The sequence below is a fragment of the Procambarus clarkii genome, chromosome 87, assembly GCF_040958095.1.
Source record: "Procambarus clarkii isolate CNS0578487 chromosome 87, FALCON_Pclarkii_2.0, whole genome shotgun sequence".
Lineage (NCBI taxonomy): Eukaryota > Metazoa > Arthropoda > Malacostraca > Decapoda > Cambaridae > Procambarus > Procambarus clarkii.
In genome coordinates, this window is record NC_091236.1 from 2,777,674 (window position 1) to 2,800,564 (window position 22,891).

Sequence of the window (22,891 nt, forward strand, 5' to 3'; positions counted from 1 at the left end):
CGGCAAGCATTACCCTCCTGGGGGAGTTGGGCATGGCCTGGGCACCGTGTGTGGGTAGGCTGTGTGTTGATGGGCGGCTGGCTGGGTCGGGCGCAGGTAGCGGGGTGGGGGAAGATGGCGGGCGGGGGTGGTGGAGGGGGGGGGGCACACGAGGGAGGCCGCTGTCACACTTGTTACACACTATCAAACACTCGGGGAAATCACTAGTGCACTTTGTTTTTAACACTACATATATATATATATATATATATATATATATATATATATATATATATATATATATATATATATATATATGTTTCATTGAATATGACCGCATATTCTGTATTTATTATTTTCTGGTTTAGGGCTTCTATCCCTCTAACTATTTTCTTAGCATCAGGGCTTAATTGAAATAGGAGTTCTCCAAAACTCATTTTCGTACTTTTAAGGTGAAGAAAAGAAGTGATTTACTATAGAGTGTATTACACTTATTTGTATAATTTGCACGACGTTTCGAACCTCCATGGTTCATTCTCAAGTGAACAGATCTTACAATACTAGTTGATTTTATACCCGCATTAGGTCAGGTGATAATACAATGAAGGTGAAAACATGGGGGGATACATAAGGGATAAACATAGGGGCTGCAGAAGACTTATTGGCCCATACGAGGCATCTCCTATCTAAACACAAAGATTAATCCAGTGTAATTGGCCTGTTATGTTGGACATTGTTTTCTGTGTTGGCATCGATATGTTCTTGTCTTGTCCTTACTCTCATGATGGGTAGAGTAAATAGTTCCGTGATTTGGGTTTTCATGGTAGGTCGCTCTATTCTTATGTGAATTGCCTCAAGAATTTGTAATCTTCTTACAAGCAACGCGGAAATAAACGCTGCTATAAGAAGACACTTGGACCGTTGGTATAATTCAGAACCTAGAACAGAAACCACAACACCCCCAATAAAATTATATTACAAATCAACCATGCACAGTGAACATATAAAAGAGGAAAGAATAATGAAAGAAATAATCCGTAAAGGAGTAAAAAGCACTACTCCTAACCAAAACATAAACCTGATAATATTCTACAAAACCAAGAAGACTTCCGAACTCCTTATCAAAAACAGCCCGAAGCCGACGGAGAACCCTCTACAGCAGTCAAGCGTTGTATACATGTACACTTGCCCCCACGAAGGATGTAACCTTCAATGTAAGTACATAGGTATGACGTCGACCAAGCTGACGAGGCGTTTGACATGCCATCTTCAATCTGGTGCCCCTAGGAATCACATGAGACAAGCCCATGACATTACTCTAACAAGAGAAATATTGAACAAGAATACTTGCATAATAGACAAAACCCAAGATTCAAGAAGATTACAAATTCTTGAGGCAATTCACATAAGAATAGAGCGACCTACCATGAACACCCAAATCACGGAACTATTTACTCTACCCACCATGAGAGTAAGGACAAGACAAGAACATATCGATGCCAACACAGAAAACAATGTCCAACATAACAGGCCAATTACACTGGATTAATCTTTGTGTTTAGATAGGAGATGCCTCGTATGGGCCAATAAGCCTTCTGCAGCCCCTATGTTTATCCCTTATGTATCCCCCCATGTTTTCACCTTCATTGTATTATCACCTGACCTAATGCGGGTATAAAATCAACTAGTATTGTAAGATCTGTTCACTTGAGAATGAACCATGGAGGTTCGAAACGTCGTGCAAATTATACAAATAAGTGTAATACACTCTATAGTAAATCACTTCTTTTCTTCACCTTAAAAGTACGAAAATGAGTTTTGGAGAACTCCTATTTCAATTAAGCCCTGATGCTAAGAAAATAGTTAGAGGGATAGAAGCCCTAAACCAGAAAATAATAAATACAGAATATGCGGTCATATTCAATGAAACATGTTTGAAAGAAAACCTGCTGCCAGTATACACCAATATATATATATATATATATATATATATATATATATATATATATATATATATATATACACAAATATATATATATACAAATACAAGTATATGAATAAACAACTGGCCCCCCCCCCTCGCCCCACAAAAAACATCAGATTTTATCATTGCATGACAAAGTGCTGCTCTTTACCGTACCTTGATTACAGTTGTCAGGTGTACTCATCTTCATTTGCCTTTTGTGACGCCTGCAAGAAAAGCAAAATAAATTAGCAAATAAGATAGAGTAACAGAGCAGAAGAAAATTAAATAAACTTCAGGAATACTGGGATGTAAAGGTAGCCAGTGTTGCTACAACTCCCGCTCAGGTACTAATGTAATCTGCGTGTGAATACTGTGGATACAAAGCTTCAAAATGTGTATAATAAATATATTAAAAATATGTTTTTCCTCTAAGTATAATTGATTTGTTTAAAGTTAGACAAATTAAAGAAGTTATGCACTTGTGACAACCGGGCAAGCATTCCAACTTAGACGAAATACACAGAATTAACACTTTTTAAACTGTAGCGGAACACAAAGACTAAACCTATCCACAAAATTAATCTAGGTCCTAGACCAGGATTGGTCTAGGCTTCAGGTCTGATAAGTTACATGCAAGGCACGACAAGGCTGATCTTAGTGATTTAAAACACCAAAAAATGTTGGAATTATAAACGAAAGCTACGGTGCAGGACACAACGAATTTCCTGTTTTACATAACTGAAAACTGCATACGAATCAGTCTTACAGACGAAGCCTTAATAGCTAGAGTAGAAGTATAATTTAAAATATAGCTTAGAGAGATGGTGCCTGGATGGCTGCATTAGGGTCAGGAGAGCCAGTGACATCATCGACTGAAGAATGAATGTCAGTCAAGTCATCGTGGTCAGCTTCTTTGGGTTTATCTGCGGAGTTCGTGAACTCTTCAGAGTCGGTCGAGTTTACGGAGTCGACTTCATCATCCTGGTCACCTGTCCAGGGGACTGCTGTCATCTTTGTCAGTGGGATAAGCATGAGAACTGCGGAGTTGCTGTAGCCGGATGGTTTGGCTCTGGGGGTCGGCTCTGGGATCCCCGGGGGCGGAGGCTCCTGTAACAGTTGTGGAAGTTGGAAGGTCATCGAGTACAGCAGCTGTCGGAAGTCATTCGCGAGGAGCAGCCTGTTGATGATGAGGTTATAGGGATAATGTCCTTGCCCGAAATTTTGTCGGCAAGGTGAAGGAGGACATGTAAAAGGGTGATCTTAATGGAGGCTGCAGGCTGGGCCAGTGGTGGTGTGGTCAGAGGTGGTGCGGCCGGCTAGGTGCAGCATTCCCAGGGATCAGGCGGTGGTGAGGGAATCACATGTGTGTTCCCAGAATGACAGGGAATTCCGACGGGAGTGGGTTTGCTGAACGAGGTATGGTGGTGGAGGATGCGGTAGCCGTCATCTTTCAGATTTCCTCCTGCCAGAGGAGAAGGTCAGCTGAAACCGCAGAGTGTGGGCCATTGCAGAGCAGGCAGGGTCAGTGGGAGGATGTGCAGTCCGTGTAGTGGTGCTCGTGGGCGCAGAGGCTTCATCTTTGCGCTCTCTCGGTTCACTTCCTGGTGTAGTGGGAGTACTGGTTTCATTTGAAGCACTGCTGGAGCTCTAGTTACTTGGGTAGGGGGTATGGTGATTCCTGTGCACTTAATTCCGTAGCCGTAGTCCGTGGCGTGGGTCGCTGCAATGTCGGGTTCTGTTTGTTAATGCTGGAGAGGATGTCGTCTTCGTCGCGGTTGGTGATTTATGTTCTGATATTCCTGGCGAACATTGTCCTGTCCGCCGGGTAGCGTTGTGATGGCGTGAGGGTGAGGCCGGCATCATGCAGGTGGTGATGAATATCTTCTCAAGGATCGAATCCCTAGAGAAGATCTGGTGAACATCCTTTCTTGTCTTTAGGATGTCAGCAGGTGAGATGATGACGGAGATTTGTGCTAAAATCTCTGTCCTGAACCATAGGAGCTACTCAGAACGAGATGTCCATGTAGCACGGGCTATGGTGAGCCTGTAATTGAGTTCGGTTATTCGCGATAACCTTGTTACTCTGATATTTGGGTCAAAGTTTTACATGGAGGTGGGGTTTCTCCCTTTATTCCTACTTCTTTTTCGCTTCTGTTTTAGTTCACTGATTTTAGTCTTGTTTTAATAACATTATCTTGGTGACAGATGTAGATGCAGAATGTTCACTAGTGAGTCCCATTCTTCAACGGCTTTTCTAATCATTGTAGTCGCTGTGGAATGTGCAGCTGCAGTCATTGGATTAATGTTGAATTTGATGTGCAGGGCTTCAGTAGATTCATATTCCAGTAAGTAGTGCAATAGTGGCGCCTTTGCTTGTGTTCCACAGATATGACACTGGGAGAGTGGAAGGAACGGGCCAGTAAATAAGGAGAGAGTTAGGTGAGGAGCAGATAAGAGAAGGTGTGGCTATCAAAGCATTCTTAATTCGAATTATATCTTAATTCTCCATTTCCTGTTGATTTCTTTAATTTTGTTATGGATTATCTGCTTCTGTTGACATTTTTTCAGGAATAATAACTTAGATTACATAACATTGCATAAATGTATGAAAATCAGTGTCACAACAATTTTCATACATTCTTATTGCTCATGTCACAGGTGAGACACGATCAATAAAATGCAAACAAAACTTTCATTTATATTTCATCGACATTCATGAACATTTGCGAGGAGAAACTGAAACAAGTTTACCTCAATTCACCTGAGAACAACCATCTCTAGTGTCCTTGACGGAGACAGGAAGTTGATGGCTTATCCAAAACCCAATCCTTTATCCCAGATGATTGTTTCTAGATATATTTTGCCTTCATATTAAAGCTTTCATCGAGTATGCAAATTCTTGGGTTTGTTACCCAATAGGCGGAAAAGCATCTCCTGTTTCCGGTTCTAAATTGTAAAATATTAGGCTTATAGTTCTTGTTTCTTGTTTGACTTATATTGGACTTTAAAAAATGGCATTAAGCAGTTGCTGACTTAAACTCTAGTGAGTGTTAATAAAACAAATATAGAACAGAAGAACATAAGACTAACCAATAGAAAATAAAGAGGATGACACCAGTAAGGATGATGAGAGGTACAAGAAGCAGCCACCAGATGGCAGACGTTGGCAGGTCCCTGGGCTTCTCTCTTCTCTCTCCTGCAATATACATCATAAATCAAAATTACACACACACACACACACACACACACACACACACACACATACACACACACACTCACACTCACACTCACACTCACACACACACACACTCACATACATATATATATATATATATATATATATATATATATATATATATATATATATATATATATATATTTATATATATATATATATATATATATATATATATATATATATATATATGACAATGTCAGACCACGAAGGAAAAATGAAACAGGAAATTTCCTTAAGTACTTTCGTATATTAAATACATCTTCAGAAGGTCCTTCTGAAGATGTATTTAATATACGAAAGTACTTAAGGAAATTTCCTGTTTCATTTTTCCTTCGTGGTCTGACATTGTCACATTCTTAATCACGTGTTTATTTTCGTGATATACACACATATATATATATATATATATATATATATATATATATATATATATATATATATATATATATATATATATATATATATAGGGGTACCACCTCTGGTGCAATTATAGGGACCCACAGCCTCAAAGAAGGGAACACAGAGCATTCAGAGAAAAACTTGCCATTTAACTCTGAATACGTATGAGTGTTCGCTTCTCCTACCTCCCCCTTTTTTATGGTGTACACTTTATTATGCAAGGTTATACAGTTACATATCTGATTTTATATAAAAACGAACATTAAGAGAACACAAGAAAAAGTTCGCTGCCTAGAGGCTGTAAATTTCCTCGAACTCCTGCGACGCCGGGCAGGAACCGAGGATGCAGCGGGCATTCCCCCTCTGGATCGCGACACTGAGGACGCCTTAATCCATTTGACCATCATGACCAGACATAAGTTTTCAGTCGCATATAGTCCTGGGGACCATTCAGGCTTGTTCGCATTTGTGTTCCTCATGTGTGCCCCAAAGAATGAGGTGATTTGATAAAATGCTATGCCCAAGATTACCATCCGAGTGCCGGCGGGGAAGTGGTTCAAATAGCTTCGGCTATCACTTCCTTATGTCCGGTCGTGATGGTCAAGCAGATTAAGGCGGCCTGTAGATACCAGTTGCATTGCTCGTGGCAGTATGGATTCGAGTCACTTCTGGGGTGTGAGTTTTCAGTCGCATATAGTCCTGGGGACCATTCAGGCATGTTCGCATATATATTTATATGTATATATGTCGTACCTAATAGCCAGACTGCACTTCTCGGCCTACTATGCAAAGCCTGATTTGCCTAATAGGCCGAATAGTTTTCTTTATTTTCAATAAATTTTCCAATTAATATATTTGAATTATTATTATATTATATTAACAACATAAATTATTAACTTAGTTGTGTTAGTTAAGGTTAGGTTAAGAAAGGTTAGGCTAGGTTAGGTAGGGTTGGTTAGGTTCGGTCATATATCTACGTTAGTTTTAAATTAAATTTAAAAAAAGAATAACTCATAAATAATGAAATGGATAGCTTTATCATTTCATAAGAAAAAAATTAGAAAAATATATAAATTCAAGAAAACTTGGCTTATTAGGCAAATCGGGCCTTGCATAGTACGTCAAGTACTACTTGCTTATACATGTGCCCGGATGGGCACATGTATAAGCAAGTAGATGGGGTCGCCATGGGTTCTCCCCTAGGTGTCCTGTTTGCAAACATCTACATGGGTACCATCGAGCAAAAAGTCTTAGTCGACATGAACATGAAACCGGCCATATACTGCAGGTATGTTGACATTTTTACACAGGTACCTGATGTCAGACATCTGCAAGAGTTGAAGGAGGTATTTGAGCAAAGTTCCGTGCTGCGTTTCACTTACGAGATGGAAAAGGATGGGAAGCTGCCCTTTCTAGATGTAACAGTCATGGAAAAGAGCGGAGGTTTCCACACTGCAGTCTACACTAAGGAAGCAAACATAGGAATGTGCCTAAATGCCAAAAGCAACTGCCCAGACAGGTACAAGAGGAGTGTTGTTAACGCATATGTCAACCGTGCTCTCAGCCACAGCTCAGAATGGAAGCAAGTCGACGAAGAACTCTGTAGGGTAAGGCAGGTCCTAGTCAACAACGGCTTCTCCAATGGTTTCGTCGAAGACATCATAAGAAGGAAAGTGAAACGCCATGCAACCTCTGAAGAGACAACCAACACAACACCTATACCCCCTATTAGACTATTTTACAGGAACTTCTTTTCCACAGCTCATAAAATGGAGGAAAGGGTCCTGAAAGATATTGTTAATAGAAACGTTATCCCTACAGACAAAAATCAGAGGATACAACTGACGATTTACTATAAAACCAGAAAAACGGCCAGCCTACTCATGAGAAACTCTCCAGACACAAAACAGAACGCTTTAAAAGAGACTAACGTCGTCTATGCCTTCAAATGCCCTCTTGGGGACTGTAAGCTCCAAAAAACCCAGTATATAGGCAAGACAACAACATTTCTTTCTAGGCGTTTAACGATGCATAAGCAACAGGGCTCCATTAAGGAACATATAATCTCTTCCCACAACCAAACCATCGCCAGAGAAATCCTAGTAAACAACACAGAAATCATCGATAGATACAGCGATAGCAGGCGGCTTGACGTTTGCGAGGCATTACACATCAAGAAGTCAACACCAGCAATCAACAGCCAATTAATGCACAACTATATTCTACCCACCTCAAGACTCCGCTGCAATATAGAAGCATCAAGAAATATGGACCAATAGGCTTTCTACAATCACTTCTATTCAGTACCCATTGTTTCATGTTCTGGCTTGTGTTGATGAAATTAATACCTTATTAAATACCACCTCACCCCATCCACCTCACTCAAATGTAGATATAAACAAAATCGGAGATGTGTAAGTTCTATTCAGTTGTGTATGTGTTAACTAAAGTCTTTGAAAATGTAATAAGTTTTACGAAACGCGCTCAAGTGTCGCGTCAGACTAGAAATAAAAATGAATTTTGGAGAATTGATTTTTGAATTACCTCCAACAGTGAAAAGAAATGTACGAAAGATTGAGAAAATTCGTGTTAGAATTATTAATCTTACTTTTTCGGTCATATTTAATAATATATATCTACAGGAAAGACTGCTACCAAAATATTCTATATATATTATATATATATATATATATATATATATATATATATATATATATATATATATATGTATGTATATATCTATATATATATTGTGACGATAATCTCTTTCAAGAGAGATTGAGCCTGCTCTTCCCTTCAAAGTACGTTACAACAACAGATAATATAGAAGATATATCCAGCAAGTATCTCCAAAACGTTTTGCCCAGAGAGCAAAACGTATCCAGCACACCGGCACACCTGCTCGCCCCGCCACCATAACCGGCAAACTGCTTGTCCATCGCCTGCCTGTCGCTGATTGGCTGGTGTCCCGTCGCACCTGCCCTCCACCCTCCGCCACAAGTTGATATCTGGGCTGCAGCGGCCCAGAGAAGGCAGAATATCCCAGTGCTCCTTGCAGTTGACATCTCTCATTGGTAGACTAAGCCTTGGCTTTCGTGTACTAAGGGAGGTGGCAGCTCGAAGCCAATATTCCAGCTCCATTATTATTATTTATTTTGCTATCACTGTAACTCACTTGTCTTAACGTAACTTTTCATTTGCCAGTGATTATTCTTATTATTTTGTTTGTTGACTTGTCTGTTATATTTTATACTTAATTTTATTCATGTCTTGTTTTTCTAACGTAATTAAAATTTCATTGTTAAATTTACTTGTGTTTTGTGTGTCTTCCCATTACCTTACCACAGACGAAAGTTCCAGCTTTTTCTCTTTTTTTTTCTTTAATGTGACGAGGCCCTGCCCCTAGCTTTTGAAACAGCCGAACACCAACGCTTTACCGTCACAATATATATATATATATATATATATATATATATATATATATATATATATATATATATATACTGTTAGGGTTCACCCCCTTCCAACCTGTGGTTGGGGCTGCTCCCACGGGTCTTAGCCCCTCAGTTCTTGGCGCCACTGTCCGCCCCAGGGCTCCCCCAGTCGGCCAAGGGCTGGCCTTATACACCCCTAGCGAGTGGGGAGGTTCAAGCCTCCTATAACTCACCTGAACCTGCACGTCCTGACATTGGGAGGTTCTATCTTTCTTTATCCGGCCTGCTCAGGTTGCCAGCTGGGTGTTTAGACTCATGTCCCAGCAACATGTCAGTGGTCTTAGTGGTTATCTTAATCAAGGATTATTATGATCTCAGCCTACAGGAGAAACGAGTCTCCCTCCTTGAGAGTTATTCATCAAGCCTGACCTGATTAGAAGGTCTAGCAAATATTGAGGTGATAACGCATATGTAAAATAGTTGCTTGGATATGTATAACAGTTTGAGATTATGGGCAATGAAGAAGAAAACAGATAAATGACTGGCTAGGAGATGTGGACATTTTGCTGGAGGCGTGAGGCTCGCTTCCGGAGGACCTTGACCTCACTTGAGTGCCAGACATCGCAGGGGAAAGCTGCGCTCCGTGAGCTCCCGCCAGAAGGGAACCCCTAGTGATATATCTCGAAGAGAAGAGAAGTGTGTAGACGTGCCAGCTGTGGAACCGAGCTGGGAACGTTGTGATCTCAAGTCCTGGTCGACGAGCAGAGTTTAATAAGCTACTCAGAGGCATTTTCGTGGGCTGTGTGGAGCGCCCTGACCAGACGCCGTCAGAGGGAAAGCGCCCTCGATCAGTTAATCTGTGGTAAGCACGATATACGCCAGTTCATAGTGATTACTTGTAGTTGGTCGTGTGCCCAGCGACAGTAGCAATGTTTATTTATAAGTTAGACATGTTTTAATAAGGCAGAAAGCCTGAAATAGGAGAGTGAAGAGGGAGGAGCACGGAGCGACGTCCATCCCCTCTGAGCTCTGACCGACGACTGAGGAAGCCCGGCTCCTGACGGAGGAAGACCCTCCCAGCGAGTGAGGACCGCCGCCAGGCGAGGTGGAGTATGGACCCGCCCAAAACGGGGGAGTCCACTCTCACTGTATGTAGAGAACAGATAGAGGTTTGAGGCAAACATATTGTGTGATTATTTTCATGTGTTAATGGGGAACATTTTTATTGGAGTGTCGATGGGTTGCAGGTTTGTCTTTGGGGAAGAAGTTGCTAAGAACTTCGAAGCCAGCAGATGAAGTAGCTGATGAGACTCCAAGGTAGTGGAGCAGAGGACCTCGAGCTGTGAGGAGAAGCAGTGAAGAGGAGTGTCACGTGCTTCTGTAGAGGTTGTGTAGCAGCCAAGAGAGCTGTGGAGGAACCTAACAGAAGGGTGAAGCACCGTAGTTGCACAAGGAAACTTCATGATAGCAGCCTGGAGGAGCTGCAGAGGATCCTGGTAGTGAAGCCCGGAAGAACCTGAAGAGATCAGGGTAGTGAACTTCCAGAAGTGGAAGGGGAAGTTCTGGTGGATTACTAGTAGGGAGTTGATAGTGTTTGGTTGTCATTACAGTGCAAGACGCAGTGAGAGGTGAGTGACTGTTTGCATTCTTATGTCAAGGAGTGTTTTACACTGAAGTTTAGAGTTACAGTCGTAGGCTGGATTACCTACAGATGTATGCGTTCCAGGACTGACAGTGATCGATTGATCATTGTTGTGTATCAATGAACATTTATACTGATATATGTTATTGCATTCAAATGCTGATTTTCTATATATATATTATCTTGCTGATGGTGTAACAGTGTATGTAGACTTGATCAACTTGAGGAGGTTGATAGTATCAGGTGGTGAACCAGGAGATAGGATACCACTTGATAAGCTGATAATAGAGTTCTGATGGTGTTGGAGAGCAACCTGATTGTGATATTATAGAGTATAGGATTCATTATTATTATATGTGTGTATGTATCGTGTATGTGCTTTGTCTAGTAAATGTATCCCAATTTGCTGGTGTTTGCCCTTGTCCTAGTGAGGCTTCCCAGGAGGTAGTAAAGAGGGAGAGAGAGAGAGAAAGAATCAAGAACCACTGCTGTGGACAGGGTAAAAGGTAATACTAGTAAGTCAAAAGGGGATTGAGGAGATCATATCACCTAAGGAGAGAGTGGGGAGTCACAGCGGCTCGAGTGGGTGTGTGCACGTGACAACGAGGCTGAGTGTTGGAGCCGCATCCCCTAAACATGTGACGTGGAGCCCCTCTCCAAGAGCCAGAAGCGCCTGGTGTGATCTCCTAGTGAAGTGTAAGCACTCTACCGAGTTGTGGGTTGGGTTGTCCGTAGAGAAGGATCAACGACGACAACACCAACCAACCCACAGACTATAATAGGATGCAATATCACGTGCAGTGCAAGGTGTCATATAATGATCTCACTCAATATACATATAGCCCTAGAGAATGGAGACTCATTTAAACTCATCAGTTAGTTTAAAAGTTTATTGAAGAAAATATATATTTATATACATATAAATTGCATAACGAAATGTCGATAAGTGGAATCCTCCACTGGTGGCAACACTCCTCTTGACACGTCTCTGGCAACACGGTCAGCTGACTGGTTCCACACCTCGAGCCATGGGCACACACCTCGCGCCTCTGGCAGCACGATTAGCTGACGGCTCTAACTGTCAGAAATGTGACTCTCTTACGCCTCTAGCAATGCGATCAGCTGGGCATTTCAGAGTTCGTTACTTGCTCCTTGCACACCAGCTACTACCTCCAGGATCACTAACATCACCGCATAAATGCTCACATGCACCAACTCGTGCCTAAATGAACTCTTGGCTCCAAACCTAACACTGTCACTTAGACAATAAAATGATGAGTAAAAATGTTCACAACATATAAAATACATAAAATACCCTATCTCGCCTAGATCAAAAGGGTAAAGGGAGGGACAATTATCTACCTCACTTCATTCCAACCACGAAGCTGACTCGTCCTCTGTTGAGGGATATTAAGGTTCCTGGTCCTGGCTTCTGGTCTGGCGACGACCGGTTCCCACACACACAGGTCTCTCATTCGTCCTCGTGGTAATGCGTCCTCGCCGTACTGACTCCCAACAGGTACTGCCTTCCTCCTCCTCTTGTACTGGGTACTGGAGACAGGTACCTCCGTCGTCGTCCTCACTCTCACTGGCACTGTCGGTACCTCGCAGTCCAGCACAGCTTCCCCTCGCCTCACTGCTAGTAGATTTGGCCCCAGCCGTAGCTTCACTCTTGATGTGTAATACATGGTCTTCTGGGCATCCCAGACGTCACCAGCCACACGCTCCCTCTGCTGCAGACGCTTGACTGAGCTCTTGGCTCTCTAATCCGACCCGTCCTTGCTTCTGGGCACTCCACGGAACTTGGAGGGCCTCTCAGACTACAGAATCGAAGCGATGCTTAAATTTACTGGTAAGGACTCTCCAGATCCAGGGCTCATTCGAGCGCATCCTCACTCTATGGCGGCTCGTGACGCACTCTCCCGCCCAGGCGCCAGCCGCCCCGAGAGCCCTCTGCCTCATGACGTCACACCGCCCGAGGGCTCTCGTCATTGGTCACTTCCAGCACGTGACCTCACCTGGACAATCAGGTGCCGGGCGTGTCACCACGTCTTGACGGGAAACAGGATGGCTCGGCACCATCTTGTGCCCGAAGAGCCGTAAGCCCCTTGCATTATCAAACTTAGCTGGCCATTTTACAGCCAGCTTAATCACACTCCACGCTTTCCCACACACGAAAATGTTCCCTGATCATCAGAGAATACATAGGCCACAGAGATATGACTCTTCTAAGCTGGGAAGGAAGAAATATAGGGGTGGGACACCGTCACAGTCTATATAAATAAAAATGTAAATGTTCGTTTGTTCAAAATCGCTAATCTCCGAAAGTTCTTCACCGATTGCTTTGAAATTTTCACACAATGTTCCATTCGCATCCGAGCGAGTTTATATATACATAATATATAGATGTCACGTCTGTGAAGGGGAAAAACATGCTTTTTTGAAAAACTTGATTTTTTAAATGTTTTTCATGGGAGGAAAAATCTTCGAAACCTCTTTATCAATTGCTTTGAAATTTTGACACAACGTTGCATTCGAATATGCGCGTGTTTTTATATGCCTACTATATGCATACCACACCTGTGAAAGGAAAAACCGTGCGTTTTTTTTTTTTAAACGCCATCTGTTGGACGTAAGAGCAACACATGCTCAAATCTTCATCGATTGCGTTGAAATTTTGATACAACGTTTCATTCGAATACACCCGTATTTTTATATACCGACTATATAGATGCCACACCGGTGACATGTAAAAACATGCGTTTTGAAAAACAGTGCCATCTGTTACATGTAATAGCATCTCAAGCTATACTAAATATGTTACAATTCCATTTCAATGTTTCTGATTGCATTGATAAATTGAATGTTCATAGTTTTTATTTATTTTCATTTTGATTCAATTATTTTGTGTGAATTGCATTCGAATTGAGCTGTGTTGTTTACCATAGCGTTCATTTCGTGAGTATACTTTATTTATTTATTTTTCCATATTTTCATTTCATTTTTTAATTTTTTCTTATATTTCAGTGATGGGAACATCAGATCACTTAATGTTCCCAATTTCCTGATGGGAACATCAGACCATTTGGGAAGGCATCGGACGAGGTAGTGGGGAATGGTGGGGAGGACTGGGGGACAGGGGAAGGTTGCTGTGGCTCAGCAATGCATATGCGTTGCTGAGCCACATCAACGCGTAGCCGGGTATATATATATATATATATATATATATATATATATATATATATATATATATATATATATATATATATATATATATATATATATATATATATAATATATTCCAAATATTTCCATGATGTCACAAGTTATATATAACAAACAGAACACTTCCCTATGAGAGAATCGAATATGGGCCAGCAAAGTGTCATAGCCAGTGTGCTAACCAACAGACCATCAATAGATCATTAAGAGGACTGGGAATTAGGCGGCTTTCTGAGAAACCCAGTCCACAATGATGCCAGCTAATGGTTATAGATCACACACACATTTTCTATCTCTCATATTTACTAGGGAAAGACACTCTGGCTCAACTTAGCTCCTTCAACAAGAGGGACACGATACTCTGGTACAACTCATCACTTGCTCCAACAAGACACTCTGGCATAACTCATCACCTCCAAAAAGAGGGGACAAGACGCCCTGGTGCAATTCATCACCTTCATGAGGGACAAGACACCCTGGTACAATTTATCACCTTCTCCAAATAAAGTGACGAGACGCCCGGTAAAAATCATCACCTTCTCTTAACAAGAGAGAAAAAAACACTCTGGTACAACTCATCACCTCCAACAAGACACTCTGGTACAACACGATCACAACAAGAGAGCAGGCAAGACTACATCAGCCAACAAGAGTGGAGGTCAGACTACATCAGCCAACACGAGAAGAGGCAAGCCTACATCAGCCAACACGAGAAGAGGCAAGCCTACATCAGCCAACACGAGAAGAGGCAAGCCTACATCAGCCAACACGAGAAGAGGCAAGCCTACATCAGCCAACACGAGAAGAGGCAAGCCTACATCAGCCAACAAGAGAGCATGTACGACAACATCAACTAACAAGAGAAAAGGCAAGACTAGATCAGCCAACAAGAGAAAAGTCAAGGCTAGATCAGCCAACAAGAGAGGAGGCAAGACTACATCACCCATCAAGAGAACAGGCAAGACTCCATCAGGGAACAAGAGAGCCGACAAAAAAACTTCAATCAACAAGAGAGCAGACAAGACCACATTAGCCACCAAGAGAGGAGGCAAAACTACATTAGTCAACAAGACGGCGGTGAAGACCATATCAGCCAACAAGAGAGCGGGTCAGACCACGTTTTCCAATAGAAGAACAGGCAAGATTACATCAGTCAACAAGAGAGAAGGCAAGACCACATCAGCCAACATGAACGCAGTCAAGACCAACAAGAGAGTAGGCAAGACTACATCAGCCGACAGAAGAGGAGGCAAGACTACATCATCTAACAATAGAGGAGGCAGAACGTGATCGGCCAGCAAAATAGCAGACAAGACCACATCAGCCAACAAGAGAGCAGGCAAGCCCACATATGACAATAAGAGAGGATGCAAAACTCACCTCTGAAACAGGCGCCAGAGAACCGGTCGCACACATTGCCCAAACAATCCTTGCAGGTCTCGCTACAGTCTGCACCGTAGGTTCCAGGAAGACATTCTGCAACATTAATAAGTTATGAATCCGTAAATATCTAGCCAATAAAACCAGTGAGACGTACAGTGACACAGACAATAATATCTTCGGCGATGATGTTAATTAATGCATTTGTTATTTACTCATAAATCTCGTCATGTCAGTTTTACTACATAAATTGTTTGTATCAAAAGAGGGAAGGTGTGATCATGATATATATATATATATATATATATATATATATATATATATATATATATATATATATATATATATATATATATGCAACAATGATCACAAAAACACTGATCCAAGTATGCAGAATAACCACATATGAAAAATAGAAAATGCTTAACGCGTTTTCGGCTAATTCGCCTTCATCAGAGCAAAGTAGAATGAGGATAAATCTTATCCTCATTCTACTTTGCTCTGATGAAGGCGAATTAGCCGAAAACGCGTTAAGCATTTTCTATTTTTCATATGTGGTTATTCTGCATATATATATATATATATATATATATATATATATATATATATATATATATATATATATATATATATATATATATATATATATATTAGTATATTTTGGTAGCAGTCTTTCCTGTAGACATATATTATTAAATATGACCGAAAAAGTAAGATTAATAATTCTAACACGAATTTTCTCAATCTTTCGTACATTACGCTTCACTGTTGGAGGTAAATTAAAAATCAATTCTCCAAAATTCATTTTTATTTCTAGTCTGACGCGACACGGGCGCGTTTCGTAAAACTTATTACATTTTCAAAGACTTTAGTTCACAAATACACAACTGAACATACGTATCTCCGATTTTATATCTACATTTGAGTGAGGTGGGAGGGGTGATGTGGCATTAACACAAGACAGAACAAGAGGGGATATTAATAGGGTATTAAAAGTATCAACACAAGACAGAACACAAACAATGGGTATTGAATAGAAGTGTTTGTAGAAAGCCTATTGGTCCATATTTCTTGATGCTTCTATATTGGAGCGGAGTCTTGAGGTGGGTAGAATATAGTTGTGCAATAATTGGCTGTTGATTGCTGGTGTTGACTTCTTGATGTGTAGTGCCTCGCAAACGTCAAGCCGCCTGCTATCGCTGTATCTATCGATGATTTCTGTGTTGTTTACTAGGATTTCTCTGGCGATGGTTTGGTTGTGGGAAGAGATTATATGTTCCTTAATGGAGCCCTGTTGCTTATGCATCGTTAAACGCCTTGAAAGAGATGTTGTTGTCTTGCCTATATACTGGGTTTTTTGGAGCTTACAGTCCCCAAGTGGGCATTTGAAGGCATAGACGACGTTAGTCTCTTTTAAAGCGTTCTGTTTTGTGTCTGGAGAGTTTCTCATGAGAAGGCTGGCCGTTTTTCTGGTTTTATAGTAAATTTACTATAAAACCAGAAAAACGGCCAGCCTTCTCATGAGAAACTCTCCAGACACAAAAAACAGAACGCTTTAAAAGAGACTAACGTCGTCTATGCCTTCAAATGCCCACTTGGGGACTGTAAGCTCCAAAAAACCCAGTATATAGGCAAGACAACATCTCTTTCAAGGCGTTTAACGATGCATAAGCAACAGGGCTCCATTAAGGAACATATAATCTCTTCCCACAACCAAACCATCGCCAGAGAAATCCTAGTAAACAACACAGAAATCATCGATAGATACAGCGATAGCAGGCGGCTTGACGTTTGCGAGGCACTACACATCAAGAAGTCAACACCAGCAATCAACAGCCAATTATTGCACAACTATATTCTACCCACCTCAAGACTCCGCTCCAATATAGAAGCATCAAGAAATATGGACCAATAGGCTTTCTACAAACACTTCTATTCAATACCCATTGTTTGTGTTCTGTCTTGTGTTGATACTTTTAATACCCTATTAATATCCCCTCTTGTTCTGTCTTGTGTTAATGCCACATCACCCCTCCCACCTCACTCAAATGTAGATATAAAATCGGAGATACGTATGTTCAGTTGTGTATTTGTGAACTAAAGTCTTTGAAAATGTAATAAGTTTTACGAAACGCGCCCGTGTCGCGTCAGACTAGAAATAAAAATGAATTTTGGAGAATTGATTTTTAATTTACCTCCAACAGTGAAGCGTAATGTACGAAAGATTGAGAAAATTCGTGTTAGAATTATTAATCTTACTTTTTCGGTCATATTTAATAATATATATATATATATATATGTATATATATATATATATATATATATATGTCGTACCTAGTAGCCAGAACGCACTTCTCAGCCTTCTATGCAAGGCCCGATTTGCCTAATAAGCCAAGTTTTCCTGAATTAATATATTTTCTCTAATTTTTTTCTTATGAAATGATAAAGCTACCCATTTCATTATGTATGAGGTCAATTTATTTTATTGGAGTTAAAATTAATGTAGATATATGACCGAACCTAACCAACCCTACCTAACCTATCTTTATAGGTTAGGTTAGGTTAGGTAGCCGAAAAAGTTAGGTTAGGTTAGTTAGGTTAGGTAGTCGAACAACAATTAATTCATGAAAACTTGGCTTATTAGGCAAATCGGGCCTTGCATATTAGGCTGAGAAGTGCGTTCTGGCTACTAGGTACGACATATATATGTTGTACCTAGTAGCCAGAACGTAATACTAGGCCTACTATGCAAGGCCCGATTTCCGTAATAAGCAAAGTTTTCCTGAATTTATATAATTTTCTAATTTTTTTCTTATGAAATGATAAAGCTATCCATTTCACTATGTATGAGTAAGTTTTTTAATTTGTGTTAAAACTAACGTAGATATATGACCGAACCTAACCAACCCTACCTAACCTAACCTATCTTAACCTAACCTAAACTTACTTAACTTAGTCAATAATTTATGTTCTATTATGGTACCCATAATAATTTATGGGTACCACCACTGGTTTAATTAAAGGGACCAACATCCTCGAAGAAGAAAATAAATAGTGTTCAGAGAAGACCTTGTGGATTCTCACTGAATACTTTAATCTTTTCCTCTCCTACCACCCCTATTATTTTTTTTTATTTGATATTGCAATGCTACAGTTTACAGAAACCACACACTTATATAACAATATACCATGAACAGCGACACTGAGGCGCTGGAACATGAAACTGGCCGCTCTTGGGTCTCTAGTCTTCCCAGCTGGGGGTTCCACAACATGGTTATCAGGCTACCTGGTGCCAGCTGACGGTCCCCAACATGGCATGAGGCTCCCTTTTACCAGCTGAGAGGTTTTCAACATGATATGAGGCTCCCTGGTACCAGCTAAGGGCTCTACAACATGTTATGAGGCTCCCTGGTGCCAGTTGAGGGTCTCCAACATGTTATGAGGCTTCCTGGTGTCAGCTGAGGGTTCCACAACATGCTATGAGGCTCCCTGGTGCCACCTGAGAGTCCTAATCATGTTGTGATGCTCTCTGGTGCCAGTTGAGAGTCTCCAACATGTTATGAGGCTCCCTGGTGCCAGGGGAGGGTCCCCCAACATGGTATGAGGCTCCCTGTTGCCAGCTGATAGCTCCACAATAACTTATGAGGCTCCCTGGTGCCAGCTGATAGCTCCACAATAACTTATGAGGCTCCCTGGTGACAACTGAGGTTCTACAAAGTATTATGAGGTTCCCTATTGCCAGCTGAGAGTTCCCCAACATGTTATGAGGCTCCCTGGTGCCAGGGGAGGGTCCCCCAACATGGTATGAGGCTCTCTGTTGCCAGCTGAGAGTTCCCCAACATGTTATGAGGCTCCCTGGTGCCAGGGGAGGGTCCCCCAACATGGTATGAGGCTCCCTGTTGCCAGCTGAGAGTTCCCCAACATGGTATGAGGTTCCCTGTTGCCAGCTGAGAGTTCCCCAACTTGTTATGAGGCTCCGTGGTGCCAAGGGAGGGTCCCCTAACATGTTATGAGTCTCCCTGGTGCCATCTAAAGTCAGTCACACAAAGAACCGCTCAGAAAGTGACGTTTCATTGCATTCTACACATTATTTAGATTCTACACATTATCTAAGATATATATATTCGTTTATATAAATTCAGTCGGGTTCAGTATTAACATTTTATTCAATTCAGACACTTCATCAACGGAGCACATATGTATTGCAAACCTTTTGTACAGATGGGGCTACTAGCACCATTATGCTGCCTGTAGTAGGTGTATCCAGGGGCACAGGAGCACCCGAAGGGCGCAGGCAGACAGACCACCAAGCCGCGGCAGTCTCCCTCCTCGGTGACAGGAAATCCCAGTGTGGCCGCATCACACCTCAGCTGACATTGTTCTCCAAATGTTCCAGGTTGGCAAGCTGTGAGAGCAGCAAACAATGACATTAATACTGGCAATGTGGAGGACCATGCTGCTGGTGCGTCGTTCCCACACATGTTGTGGGAAGCTGCAAGGTCATCAACATAACGCATTACCTCAACTGTCAAGATCAACATATTACTCATGCTATGCAGAGCAACACAGGAGAGACAGCTTACACTAGTCAGGAGCGTGAGAGCATCGTTAACCAGGGAAGGAAGGATGGCCGCCTACACATGGGAAGTTGGTCGGCAGAAAAGATTTATATATTGTCTGAAGGACAAGCAGGAAGAATAAATGATAAAGACTCACCGCGTTGACAGGTGTCACCTGTGAAGCCTGGAGGACATACACAAGTGCCAGTTTGGGGATGGCACTGCCCTCCATGTTGGCACTTGGGACAATCCTCTGAACAATGTATGCCATACTTCTCCTTCTCACAATCTGCAACACACATATACTCACTTCAGTAATTTATATAAGTGCAAATTGATAACCATTGATGATTTATTTGTTTCAAATCATGTTCAAATCATGTTCGTGTGTTCAGTAGAACTCCAGGTGATCCTTTTGACAATGTCGTTGCCTGGTTATCTGGGGCGTGTGCGTGGGAACATCCACCGCAGAGGTTCAAATCCTCTGCGGTTCAAATCCTCAGAGGTTCAAATCCAAAGTATTTTACTTTGTGTTAATAAATGTGGTTCTGGTAAGGTTGTCAAGGTGTTTGTGTCCTCTCTAGCATTTGAACGAGCTGGTAGTAGAGATAATTTGAATTCTCTAAAAGGAAGAAGTTATACGTGATATGGCTGAAGTATTTAAATTGATGAAAGGAAAGGAAATAACATGGCGGATATTAATTAGATGGTAATTATATCAACATAAAATTGAACACGAAACAATAGATATAAGCGGGATAAGTTTAGGCTGAGGGAAGACCCGGGGGATATAGTGTAGAAACAAGGTTTTTGATGTACAGGACAAATAGACTGGTAACATGATAGATGTTTGACTGTTTCAAATGTAAATTACACATATCAGTTTGACAGGCTATAATGTACACTGGAGCTGCGGCTCAGCTGTCGTATGGGCCAATAGACCCTCTGAAGTTTACTGTATTCTTATGTTCCTCTACTGGCCGATTATCCTTCTGTCTTCTCCTATCCACACCACTTATCTCCTCCCTGTAATGTTATGATGAGCAACTCTACATTACACCACTTACCACGGACCATGACGTCGAAGTGGGCCGAGGGGTCGTTTCCGGCGAGGTATATGCCAGCCAGGCTGAGATTTGCGGGTCCATAGCTCAAAGGAATCTCGGAGTCAGCTGCTACTGACCAGTCGTCTGGAAGTCTCCTAGTCCTCACATAATTGGGAAGCAGCTGTGTCTTCTTGACTAGTGGAATGGTGAGGTTTTCTCCCCAACTCAGTCTCACAGTGGGGGTCGGGGAGTGGTACGCGGCTGTAGATACACATAGATATTAGGCTGATGCAGTGTTATGCACTTTATAATGTTTGGCTGGAGAACATCATCGTGGACTAAAGGTCACAGGACGTTACAGCATCTAAGGCACGTGTATAACGACAGATAAATGAAGGTCTAACTGAACACTTCAGAAAAAAACTCTAATACAAACTTTAAAAATAACAATACAGTATTATTATATCAAACACAAAACAGAAAAACAGCCAAAAATGGCCATGACTGTAAGCTCCGAGACAGCAAAACAATATCTTTCTATATAAATAAGAATGTAAATGTTCCTTTGTTCAAAAACCCTTATCTCCAAACGTTCTTCACAGATTGCTTTGAAATTTTGACACAACGTTCTATTCGCATACGAGTGTCTTTATATATACCTACTGTATAGATGTCACATCTGTGACAGGTAAAAGCATTTTTTTTAACAGTGCCATCTGTTGCACGTAAAAGAAATACACGCTGTAATCTTCGAAACTTTAGTGACAAAGGTTAGTAACTGTGTTTAGTGACAAAGGTTAGTAACTGTGTTTAGTGACAAAGGTTAGTAACTGTGTTTAGTGACAAACGTTAGTAACTGTGTTTAGTGACAAACGTTAGTAACTGTGTTTAGTGACAAAGGTTAGTAACTGTGTTTAGTGACAAAGGTTAGTAACTGTGTTTAGTGACAAAGGTTAGTAACTGTGTTTAGTGACAAACGTTAGTAACTGTGTTTAGTGACAAACGTTAGTAACTGTGTTTAGTGACAAAGGTTAGTAACTGTGTTTAGTGACAAACGTTAGTAACTGTGTTTAGTGACAAAGGTTAGTAACTGTGCTTAGTGACAAAGGTTAGTAACTGTGTTTAGTGACAAAGGTTAGTAACTGTGTTTAGTGACAAAGGTTCGTAACTGTATTAAGTAACAAATGTTTGTAACTGTGTGTTGTAACAAAGGTTAGGAAAAGTGTTTAGTAACAAAAGTTAGGGAAAAGTGTTTGGGTAGCGAGTGTAGAGAAAAGGTTTAGCGACAAATGGTTGTGACAGGTGTTAATGAAAGGGACATGATATGACATAGTGACAGGCTTGAGACAGGTAGCATCCCGTAGCTACCTACTGTCACTATCTCGTAGTTACCTACTGTCATTATCCCGTAGCTACCTACTGTCACTATCTCGTAGTTACCTACTGTCATTATCCCGTAGCTACCTACTGTCACTATCCCGTAGTTACCTACTGTCATTATCCCGTAGCTACCTACTGTCACTATCCCGTAGTTACCTACTGTCATTATCCCGTAGCTACCTACTGTCACTATCTCGTAGTTACCTACTGTCATTATCTCGTAGTTACCTACTGTCATTATCCCGTAGCTACCTACTGTCACTATCCCGTAGCTACCTACTGTCATACTCCTGTAGCTACCTACTGTCACTATCCCGTAGCTACCTACTGTCATACTCCTGTAGCTACCTACTGTCACTATCCCGTAGGTACCTACTGTCCCTATCCTGTAGCTAGCTATTGCCACTATCCTGAAGCTACCTACTGTCACTATCCAGTAGCTACCTACAGTCACTATTCTGTAGCTACTTAATGTCGCTGTCCAGTAGCTACCTACTGTCACTATCCTGTGGCTACCTACTGTCACTATCCTGTGGCTACCAACTGTCACTATCCTGTGGCTACCTATGTGGGAAAACCTGCCTCGATTAATGTGAGAGGAGAATTTCTAGGGACTTGTACTGTACTAAATTAAACATTACTGTAT

At 41.4% G+C, this 22,891-nt stretch overlaps 1 protein-coding gene across 1 annotated transcript in view; it reads right to left on the reverse strand.

Annotated features, from left to right (window-relative positions):
• LOC123746991 (uncharacterized) overlaps window positions 1–22,891 on the reverse strand; it is a 182,307-nt gene that overhangs the window by 12,024 nt on the left and 147,392 nt on the right. The window contains exons 9-14 of the mRNA XM_069317267.1: window positions 20,887–21,126; window positions 19,977–20,108; window positions 19,471–19,665; window positions 15,261–15,356; window positions 5,036–5,141; window positions 2,120–2,169 (exon numbers count right to left, since the gene is read on the reverse strand). Of these exons, the coding sequence (XP_069173368.1) occupies window positions 2,120–2,169; window positions 5,036–5,141; window positions 15,261–15,356; window positions 19,471–19,665; window positions 19,977–20,108; window positions 20,887–21,126 (819 nt within the window). The remainder of the gene's footprint in view (window positions 1–2,119; window positions 2,170–5,035; window positions 5,142–15,260; window positions 15,357–19,470; window positions 19,666–19,976; window positions 20,109–20,886; window positions 21,127–22,891) is intronic.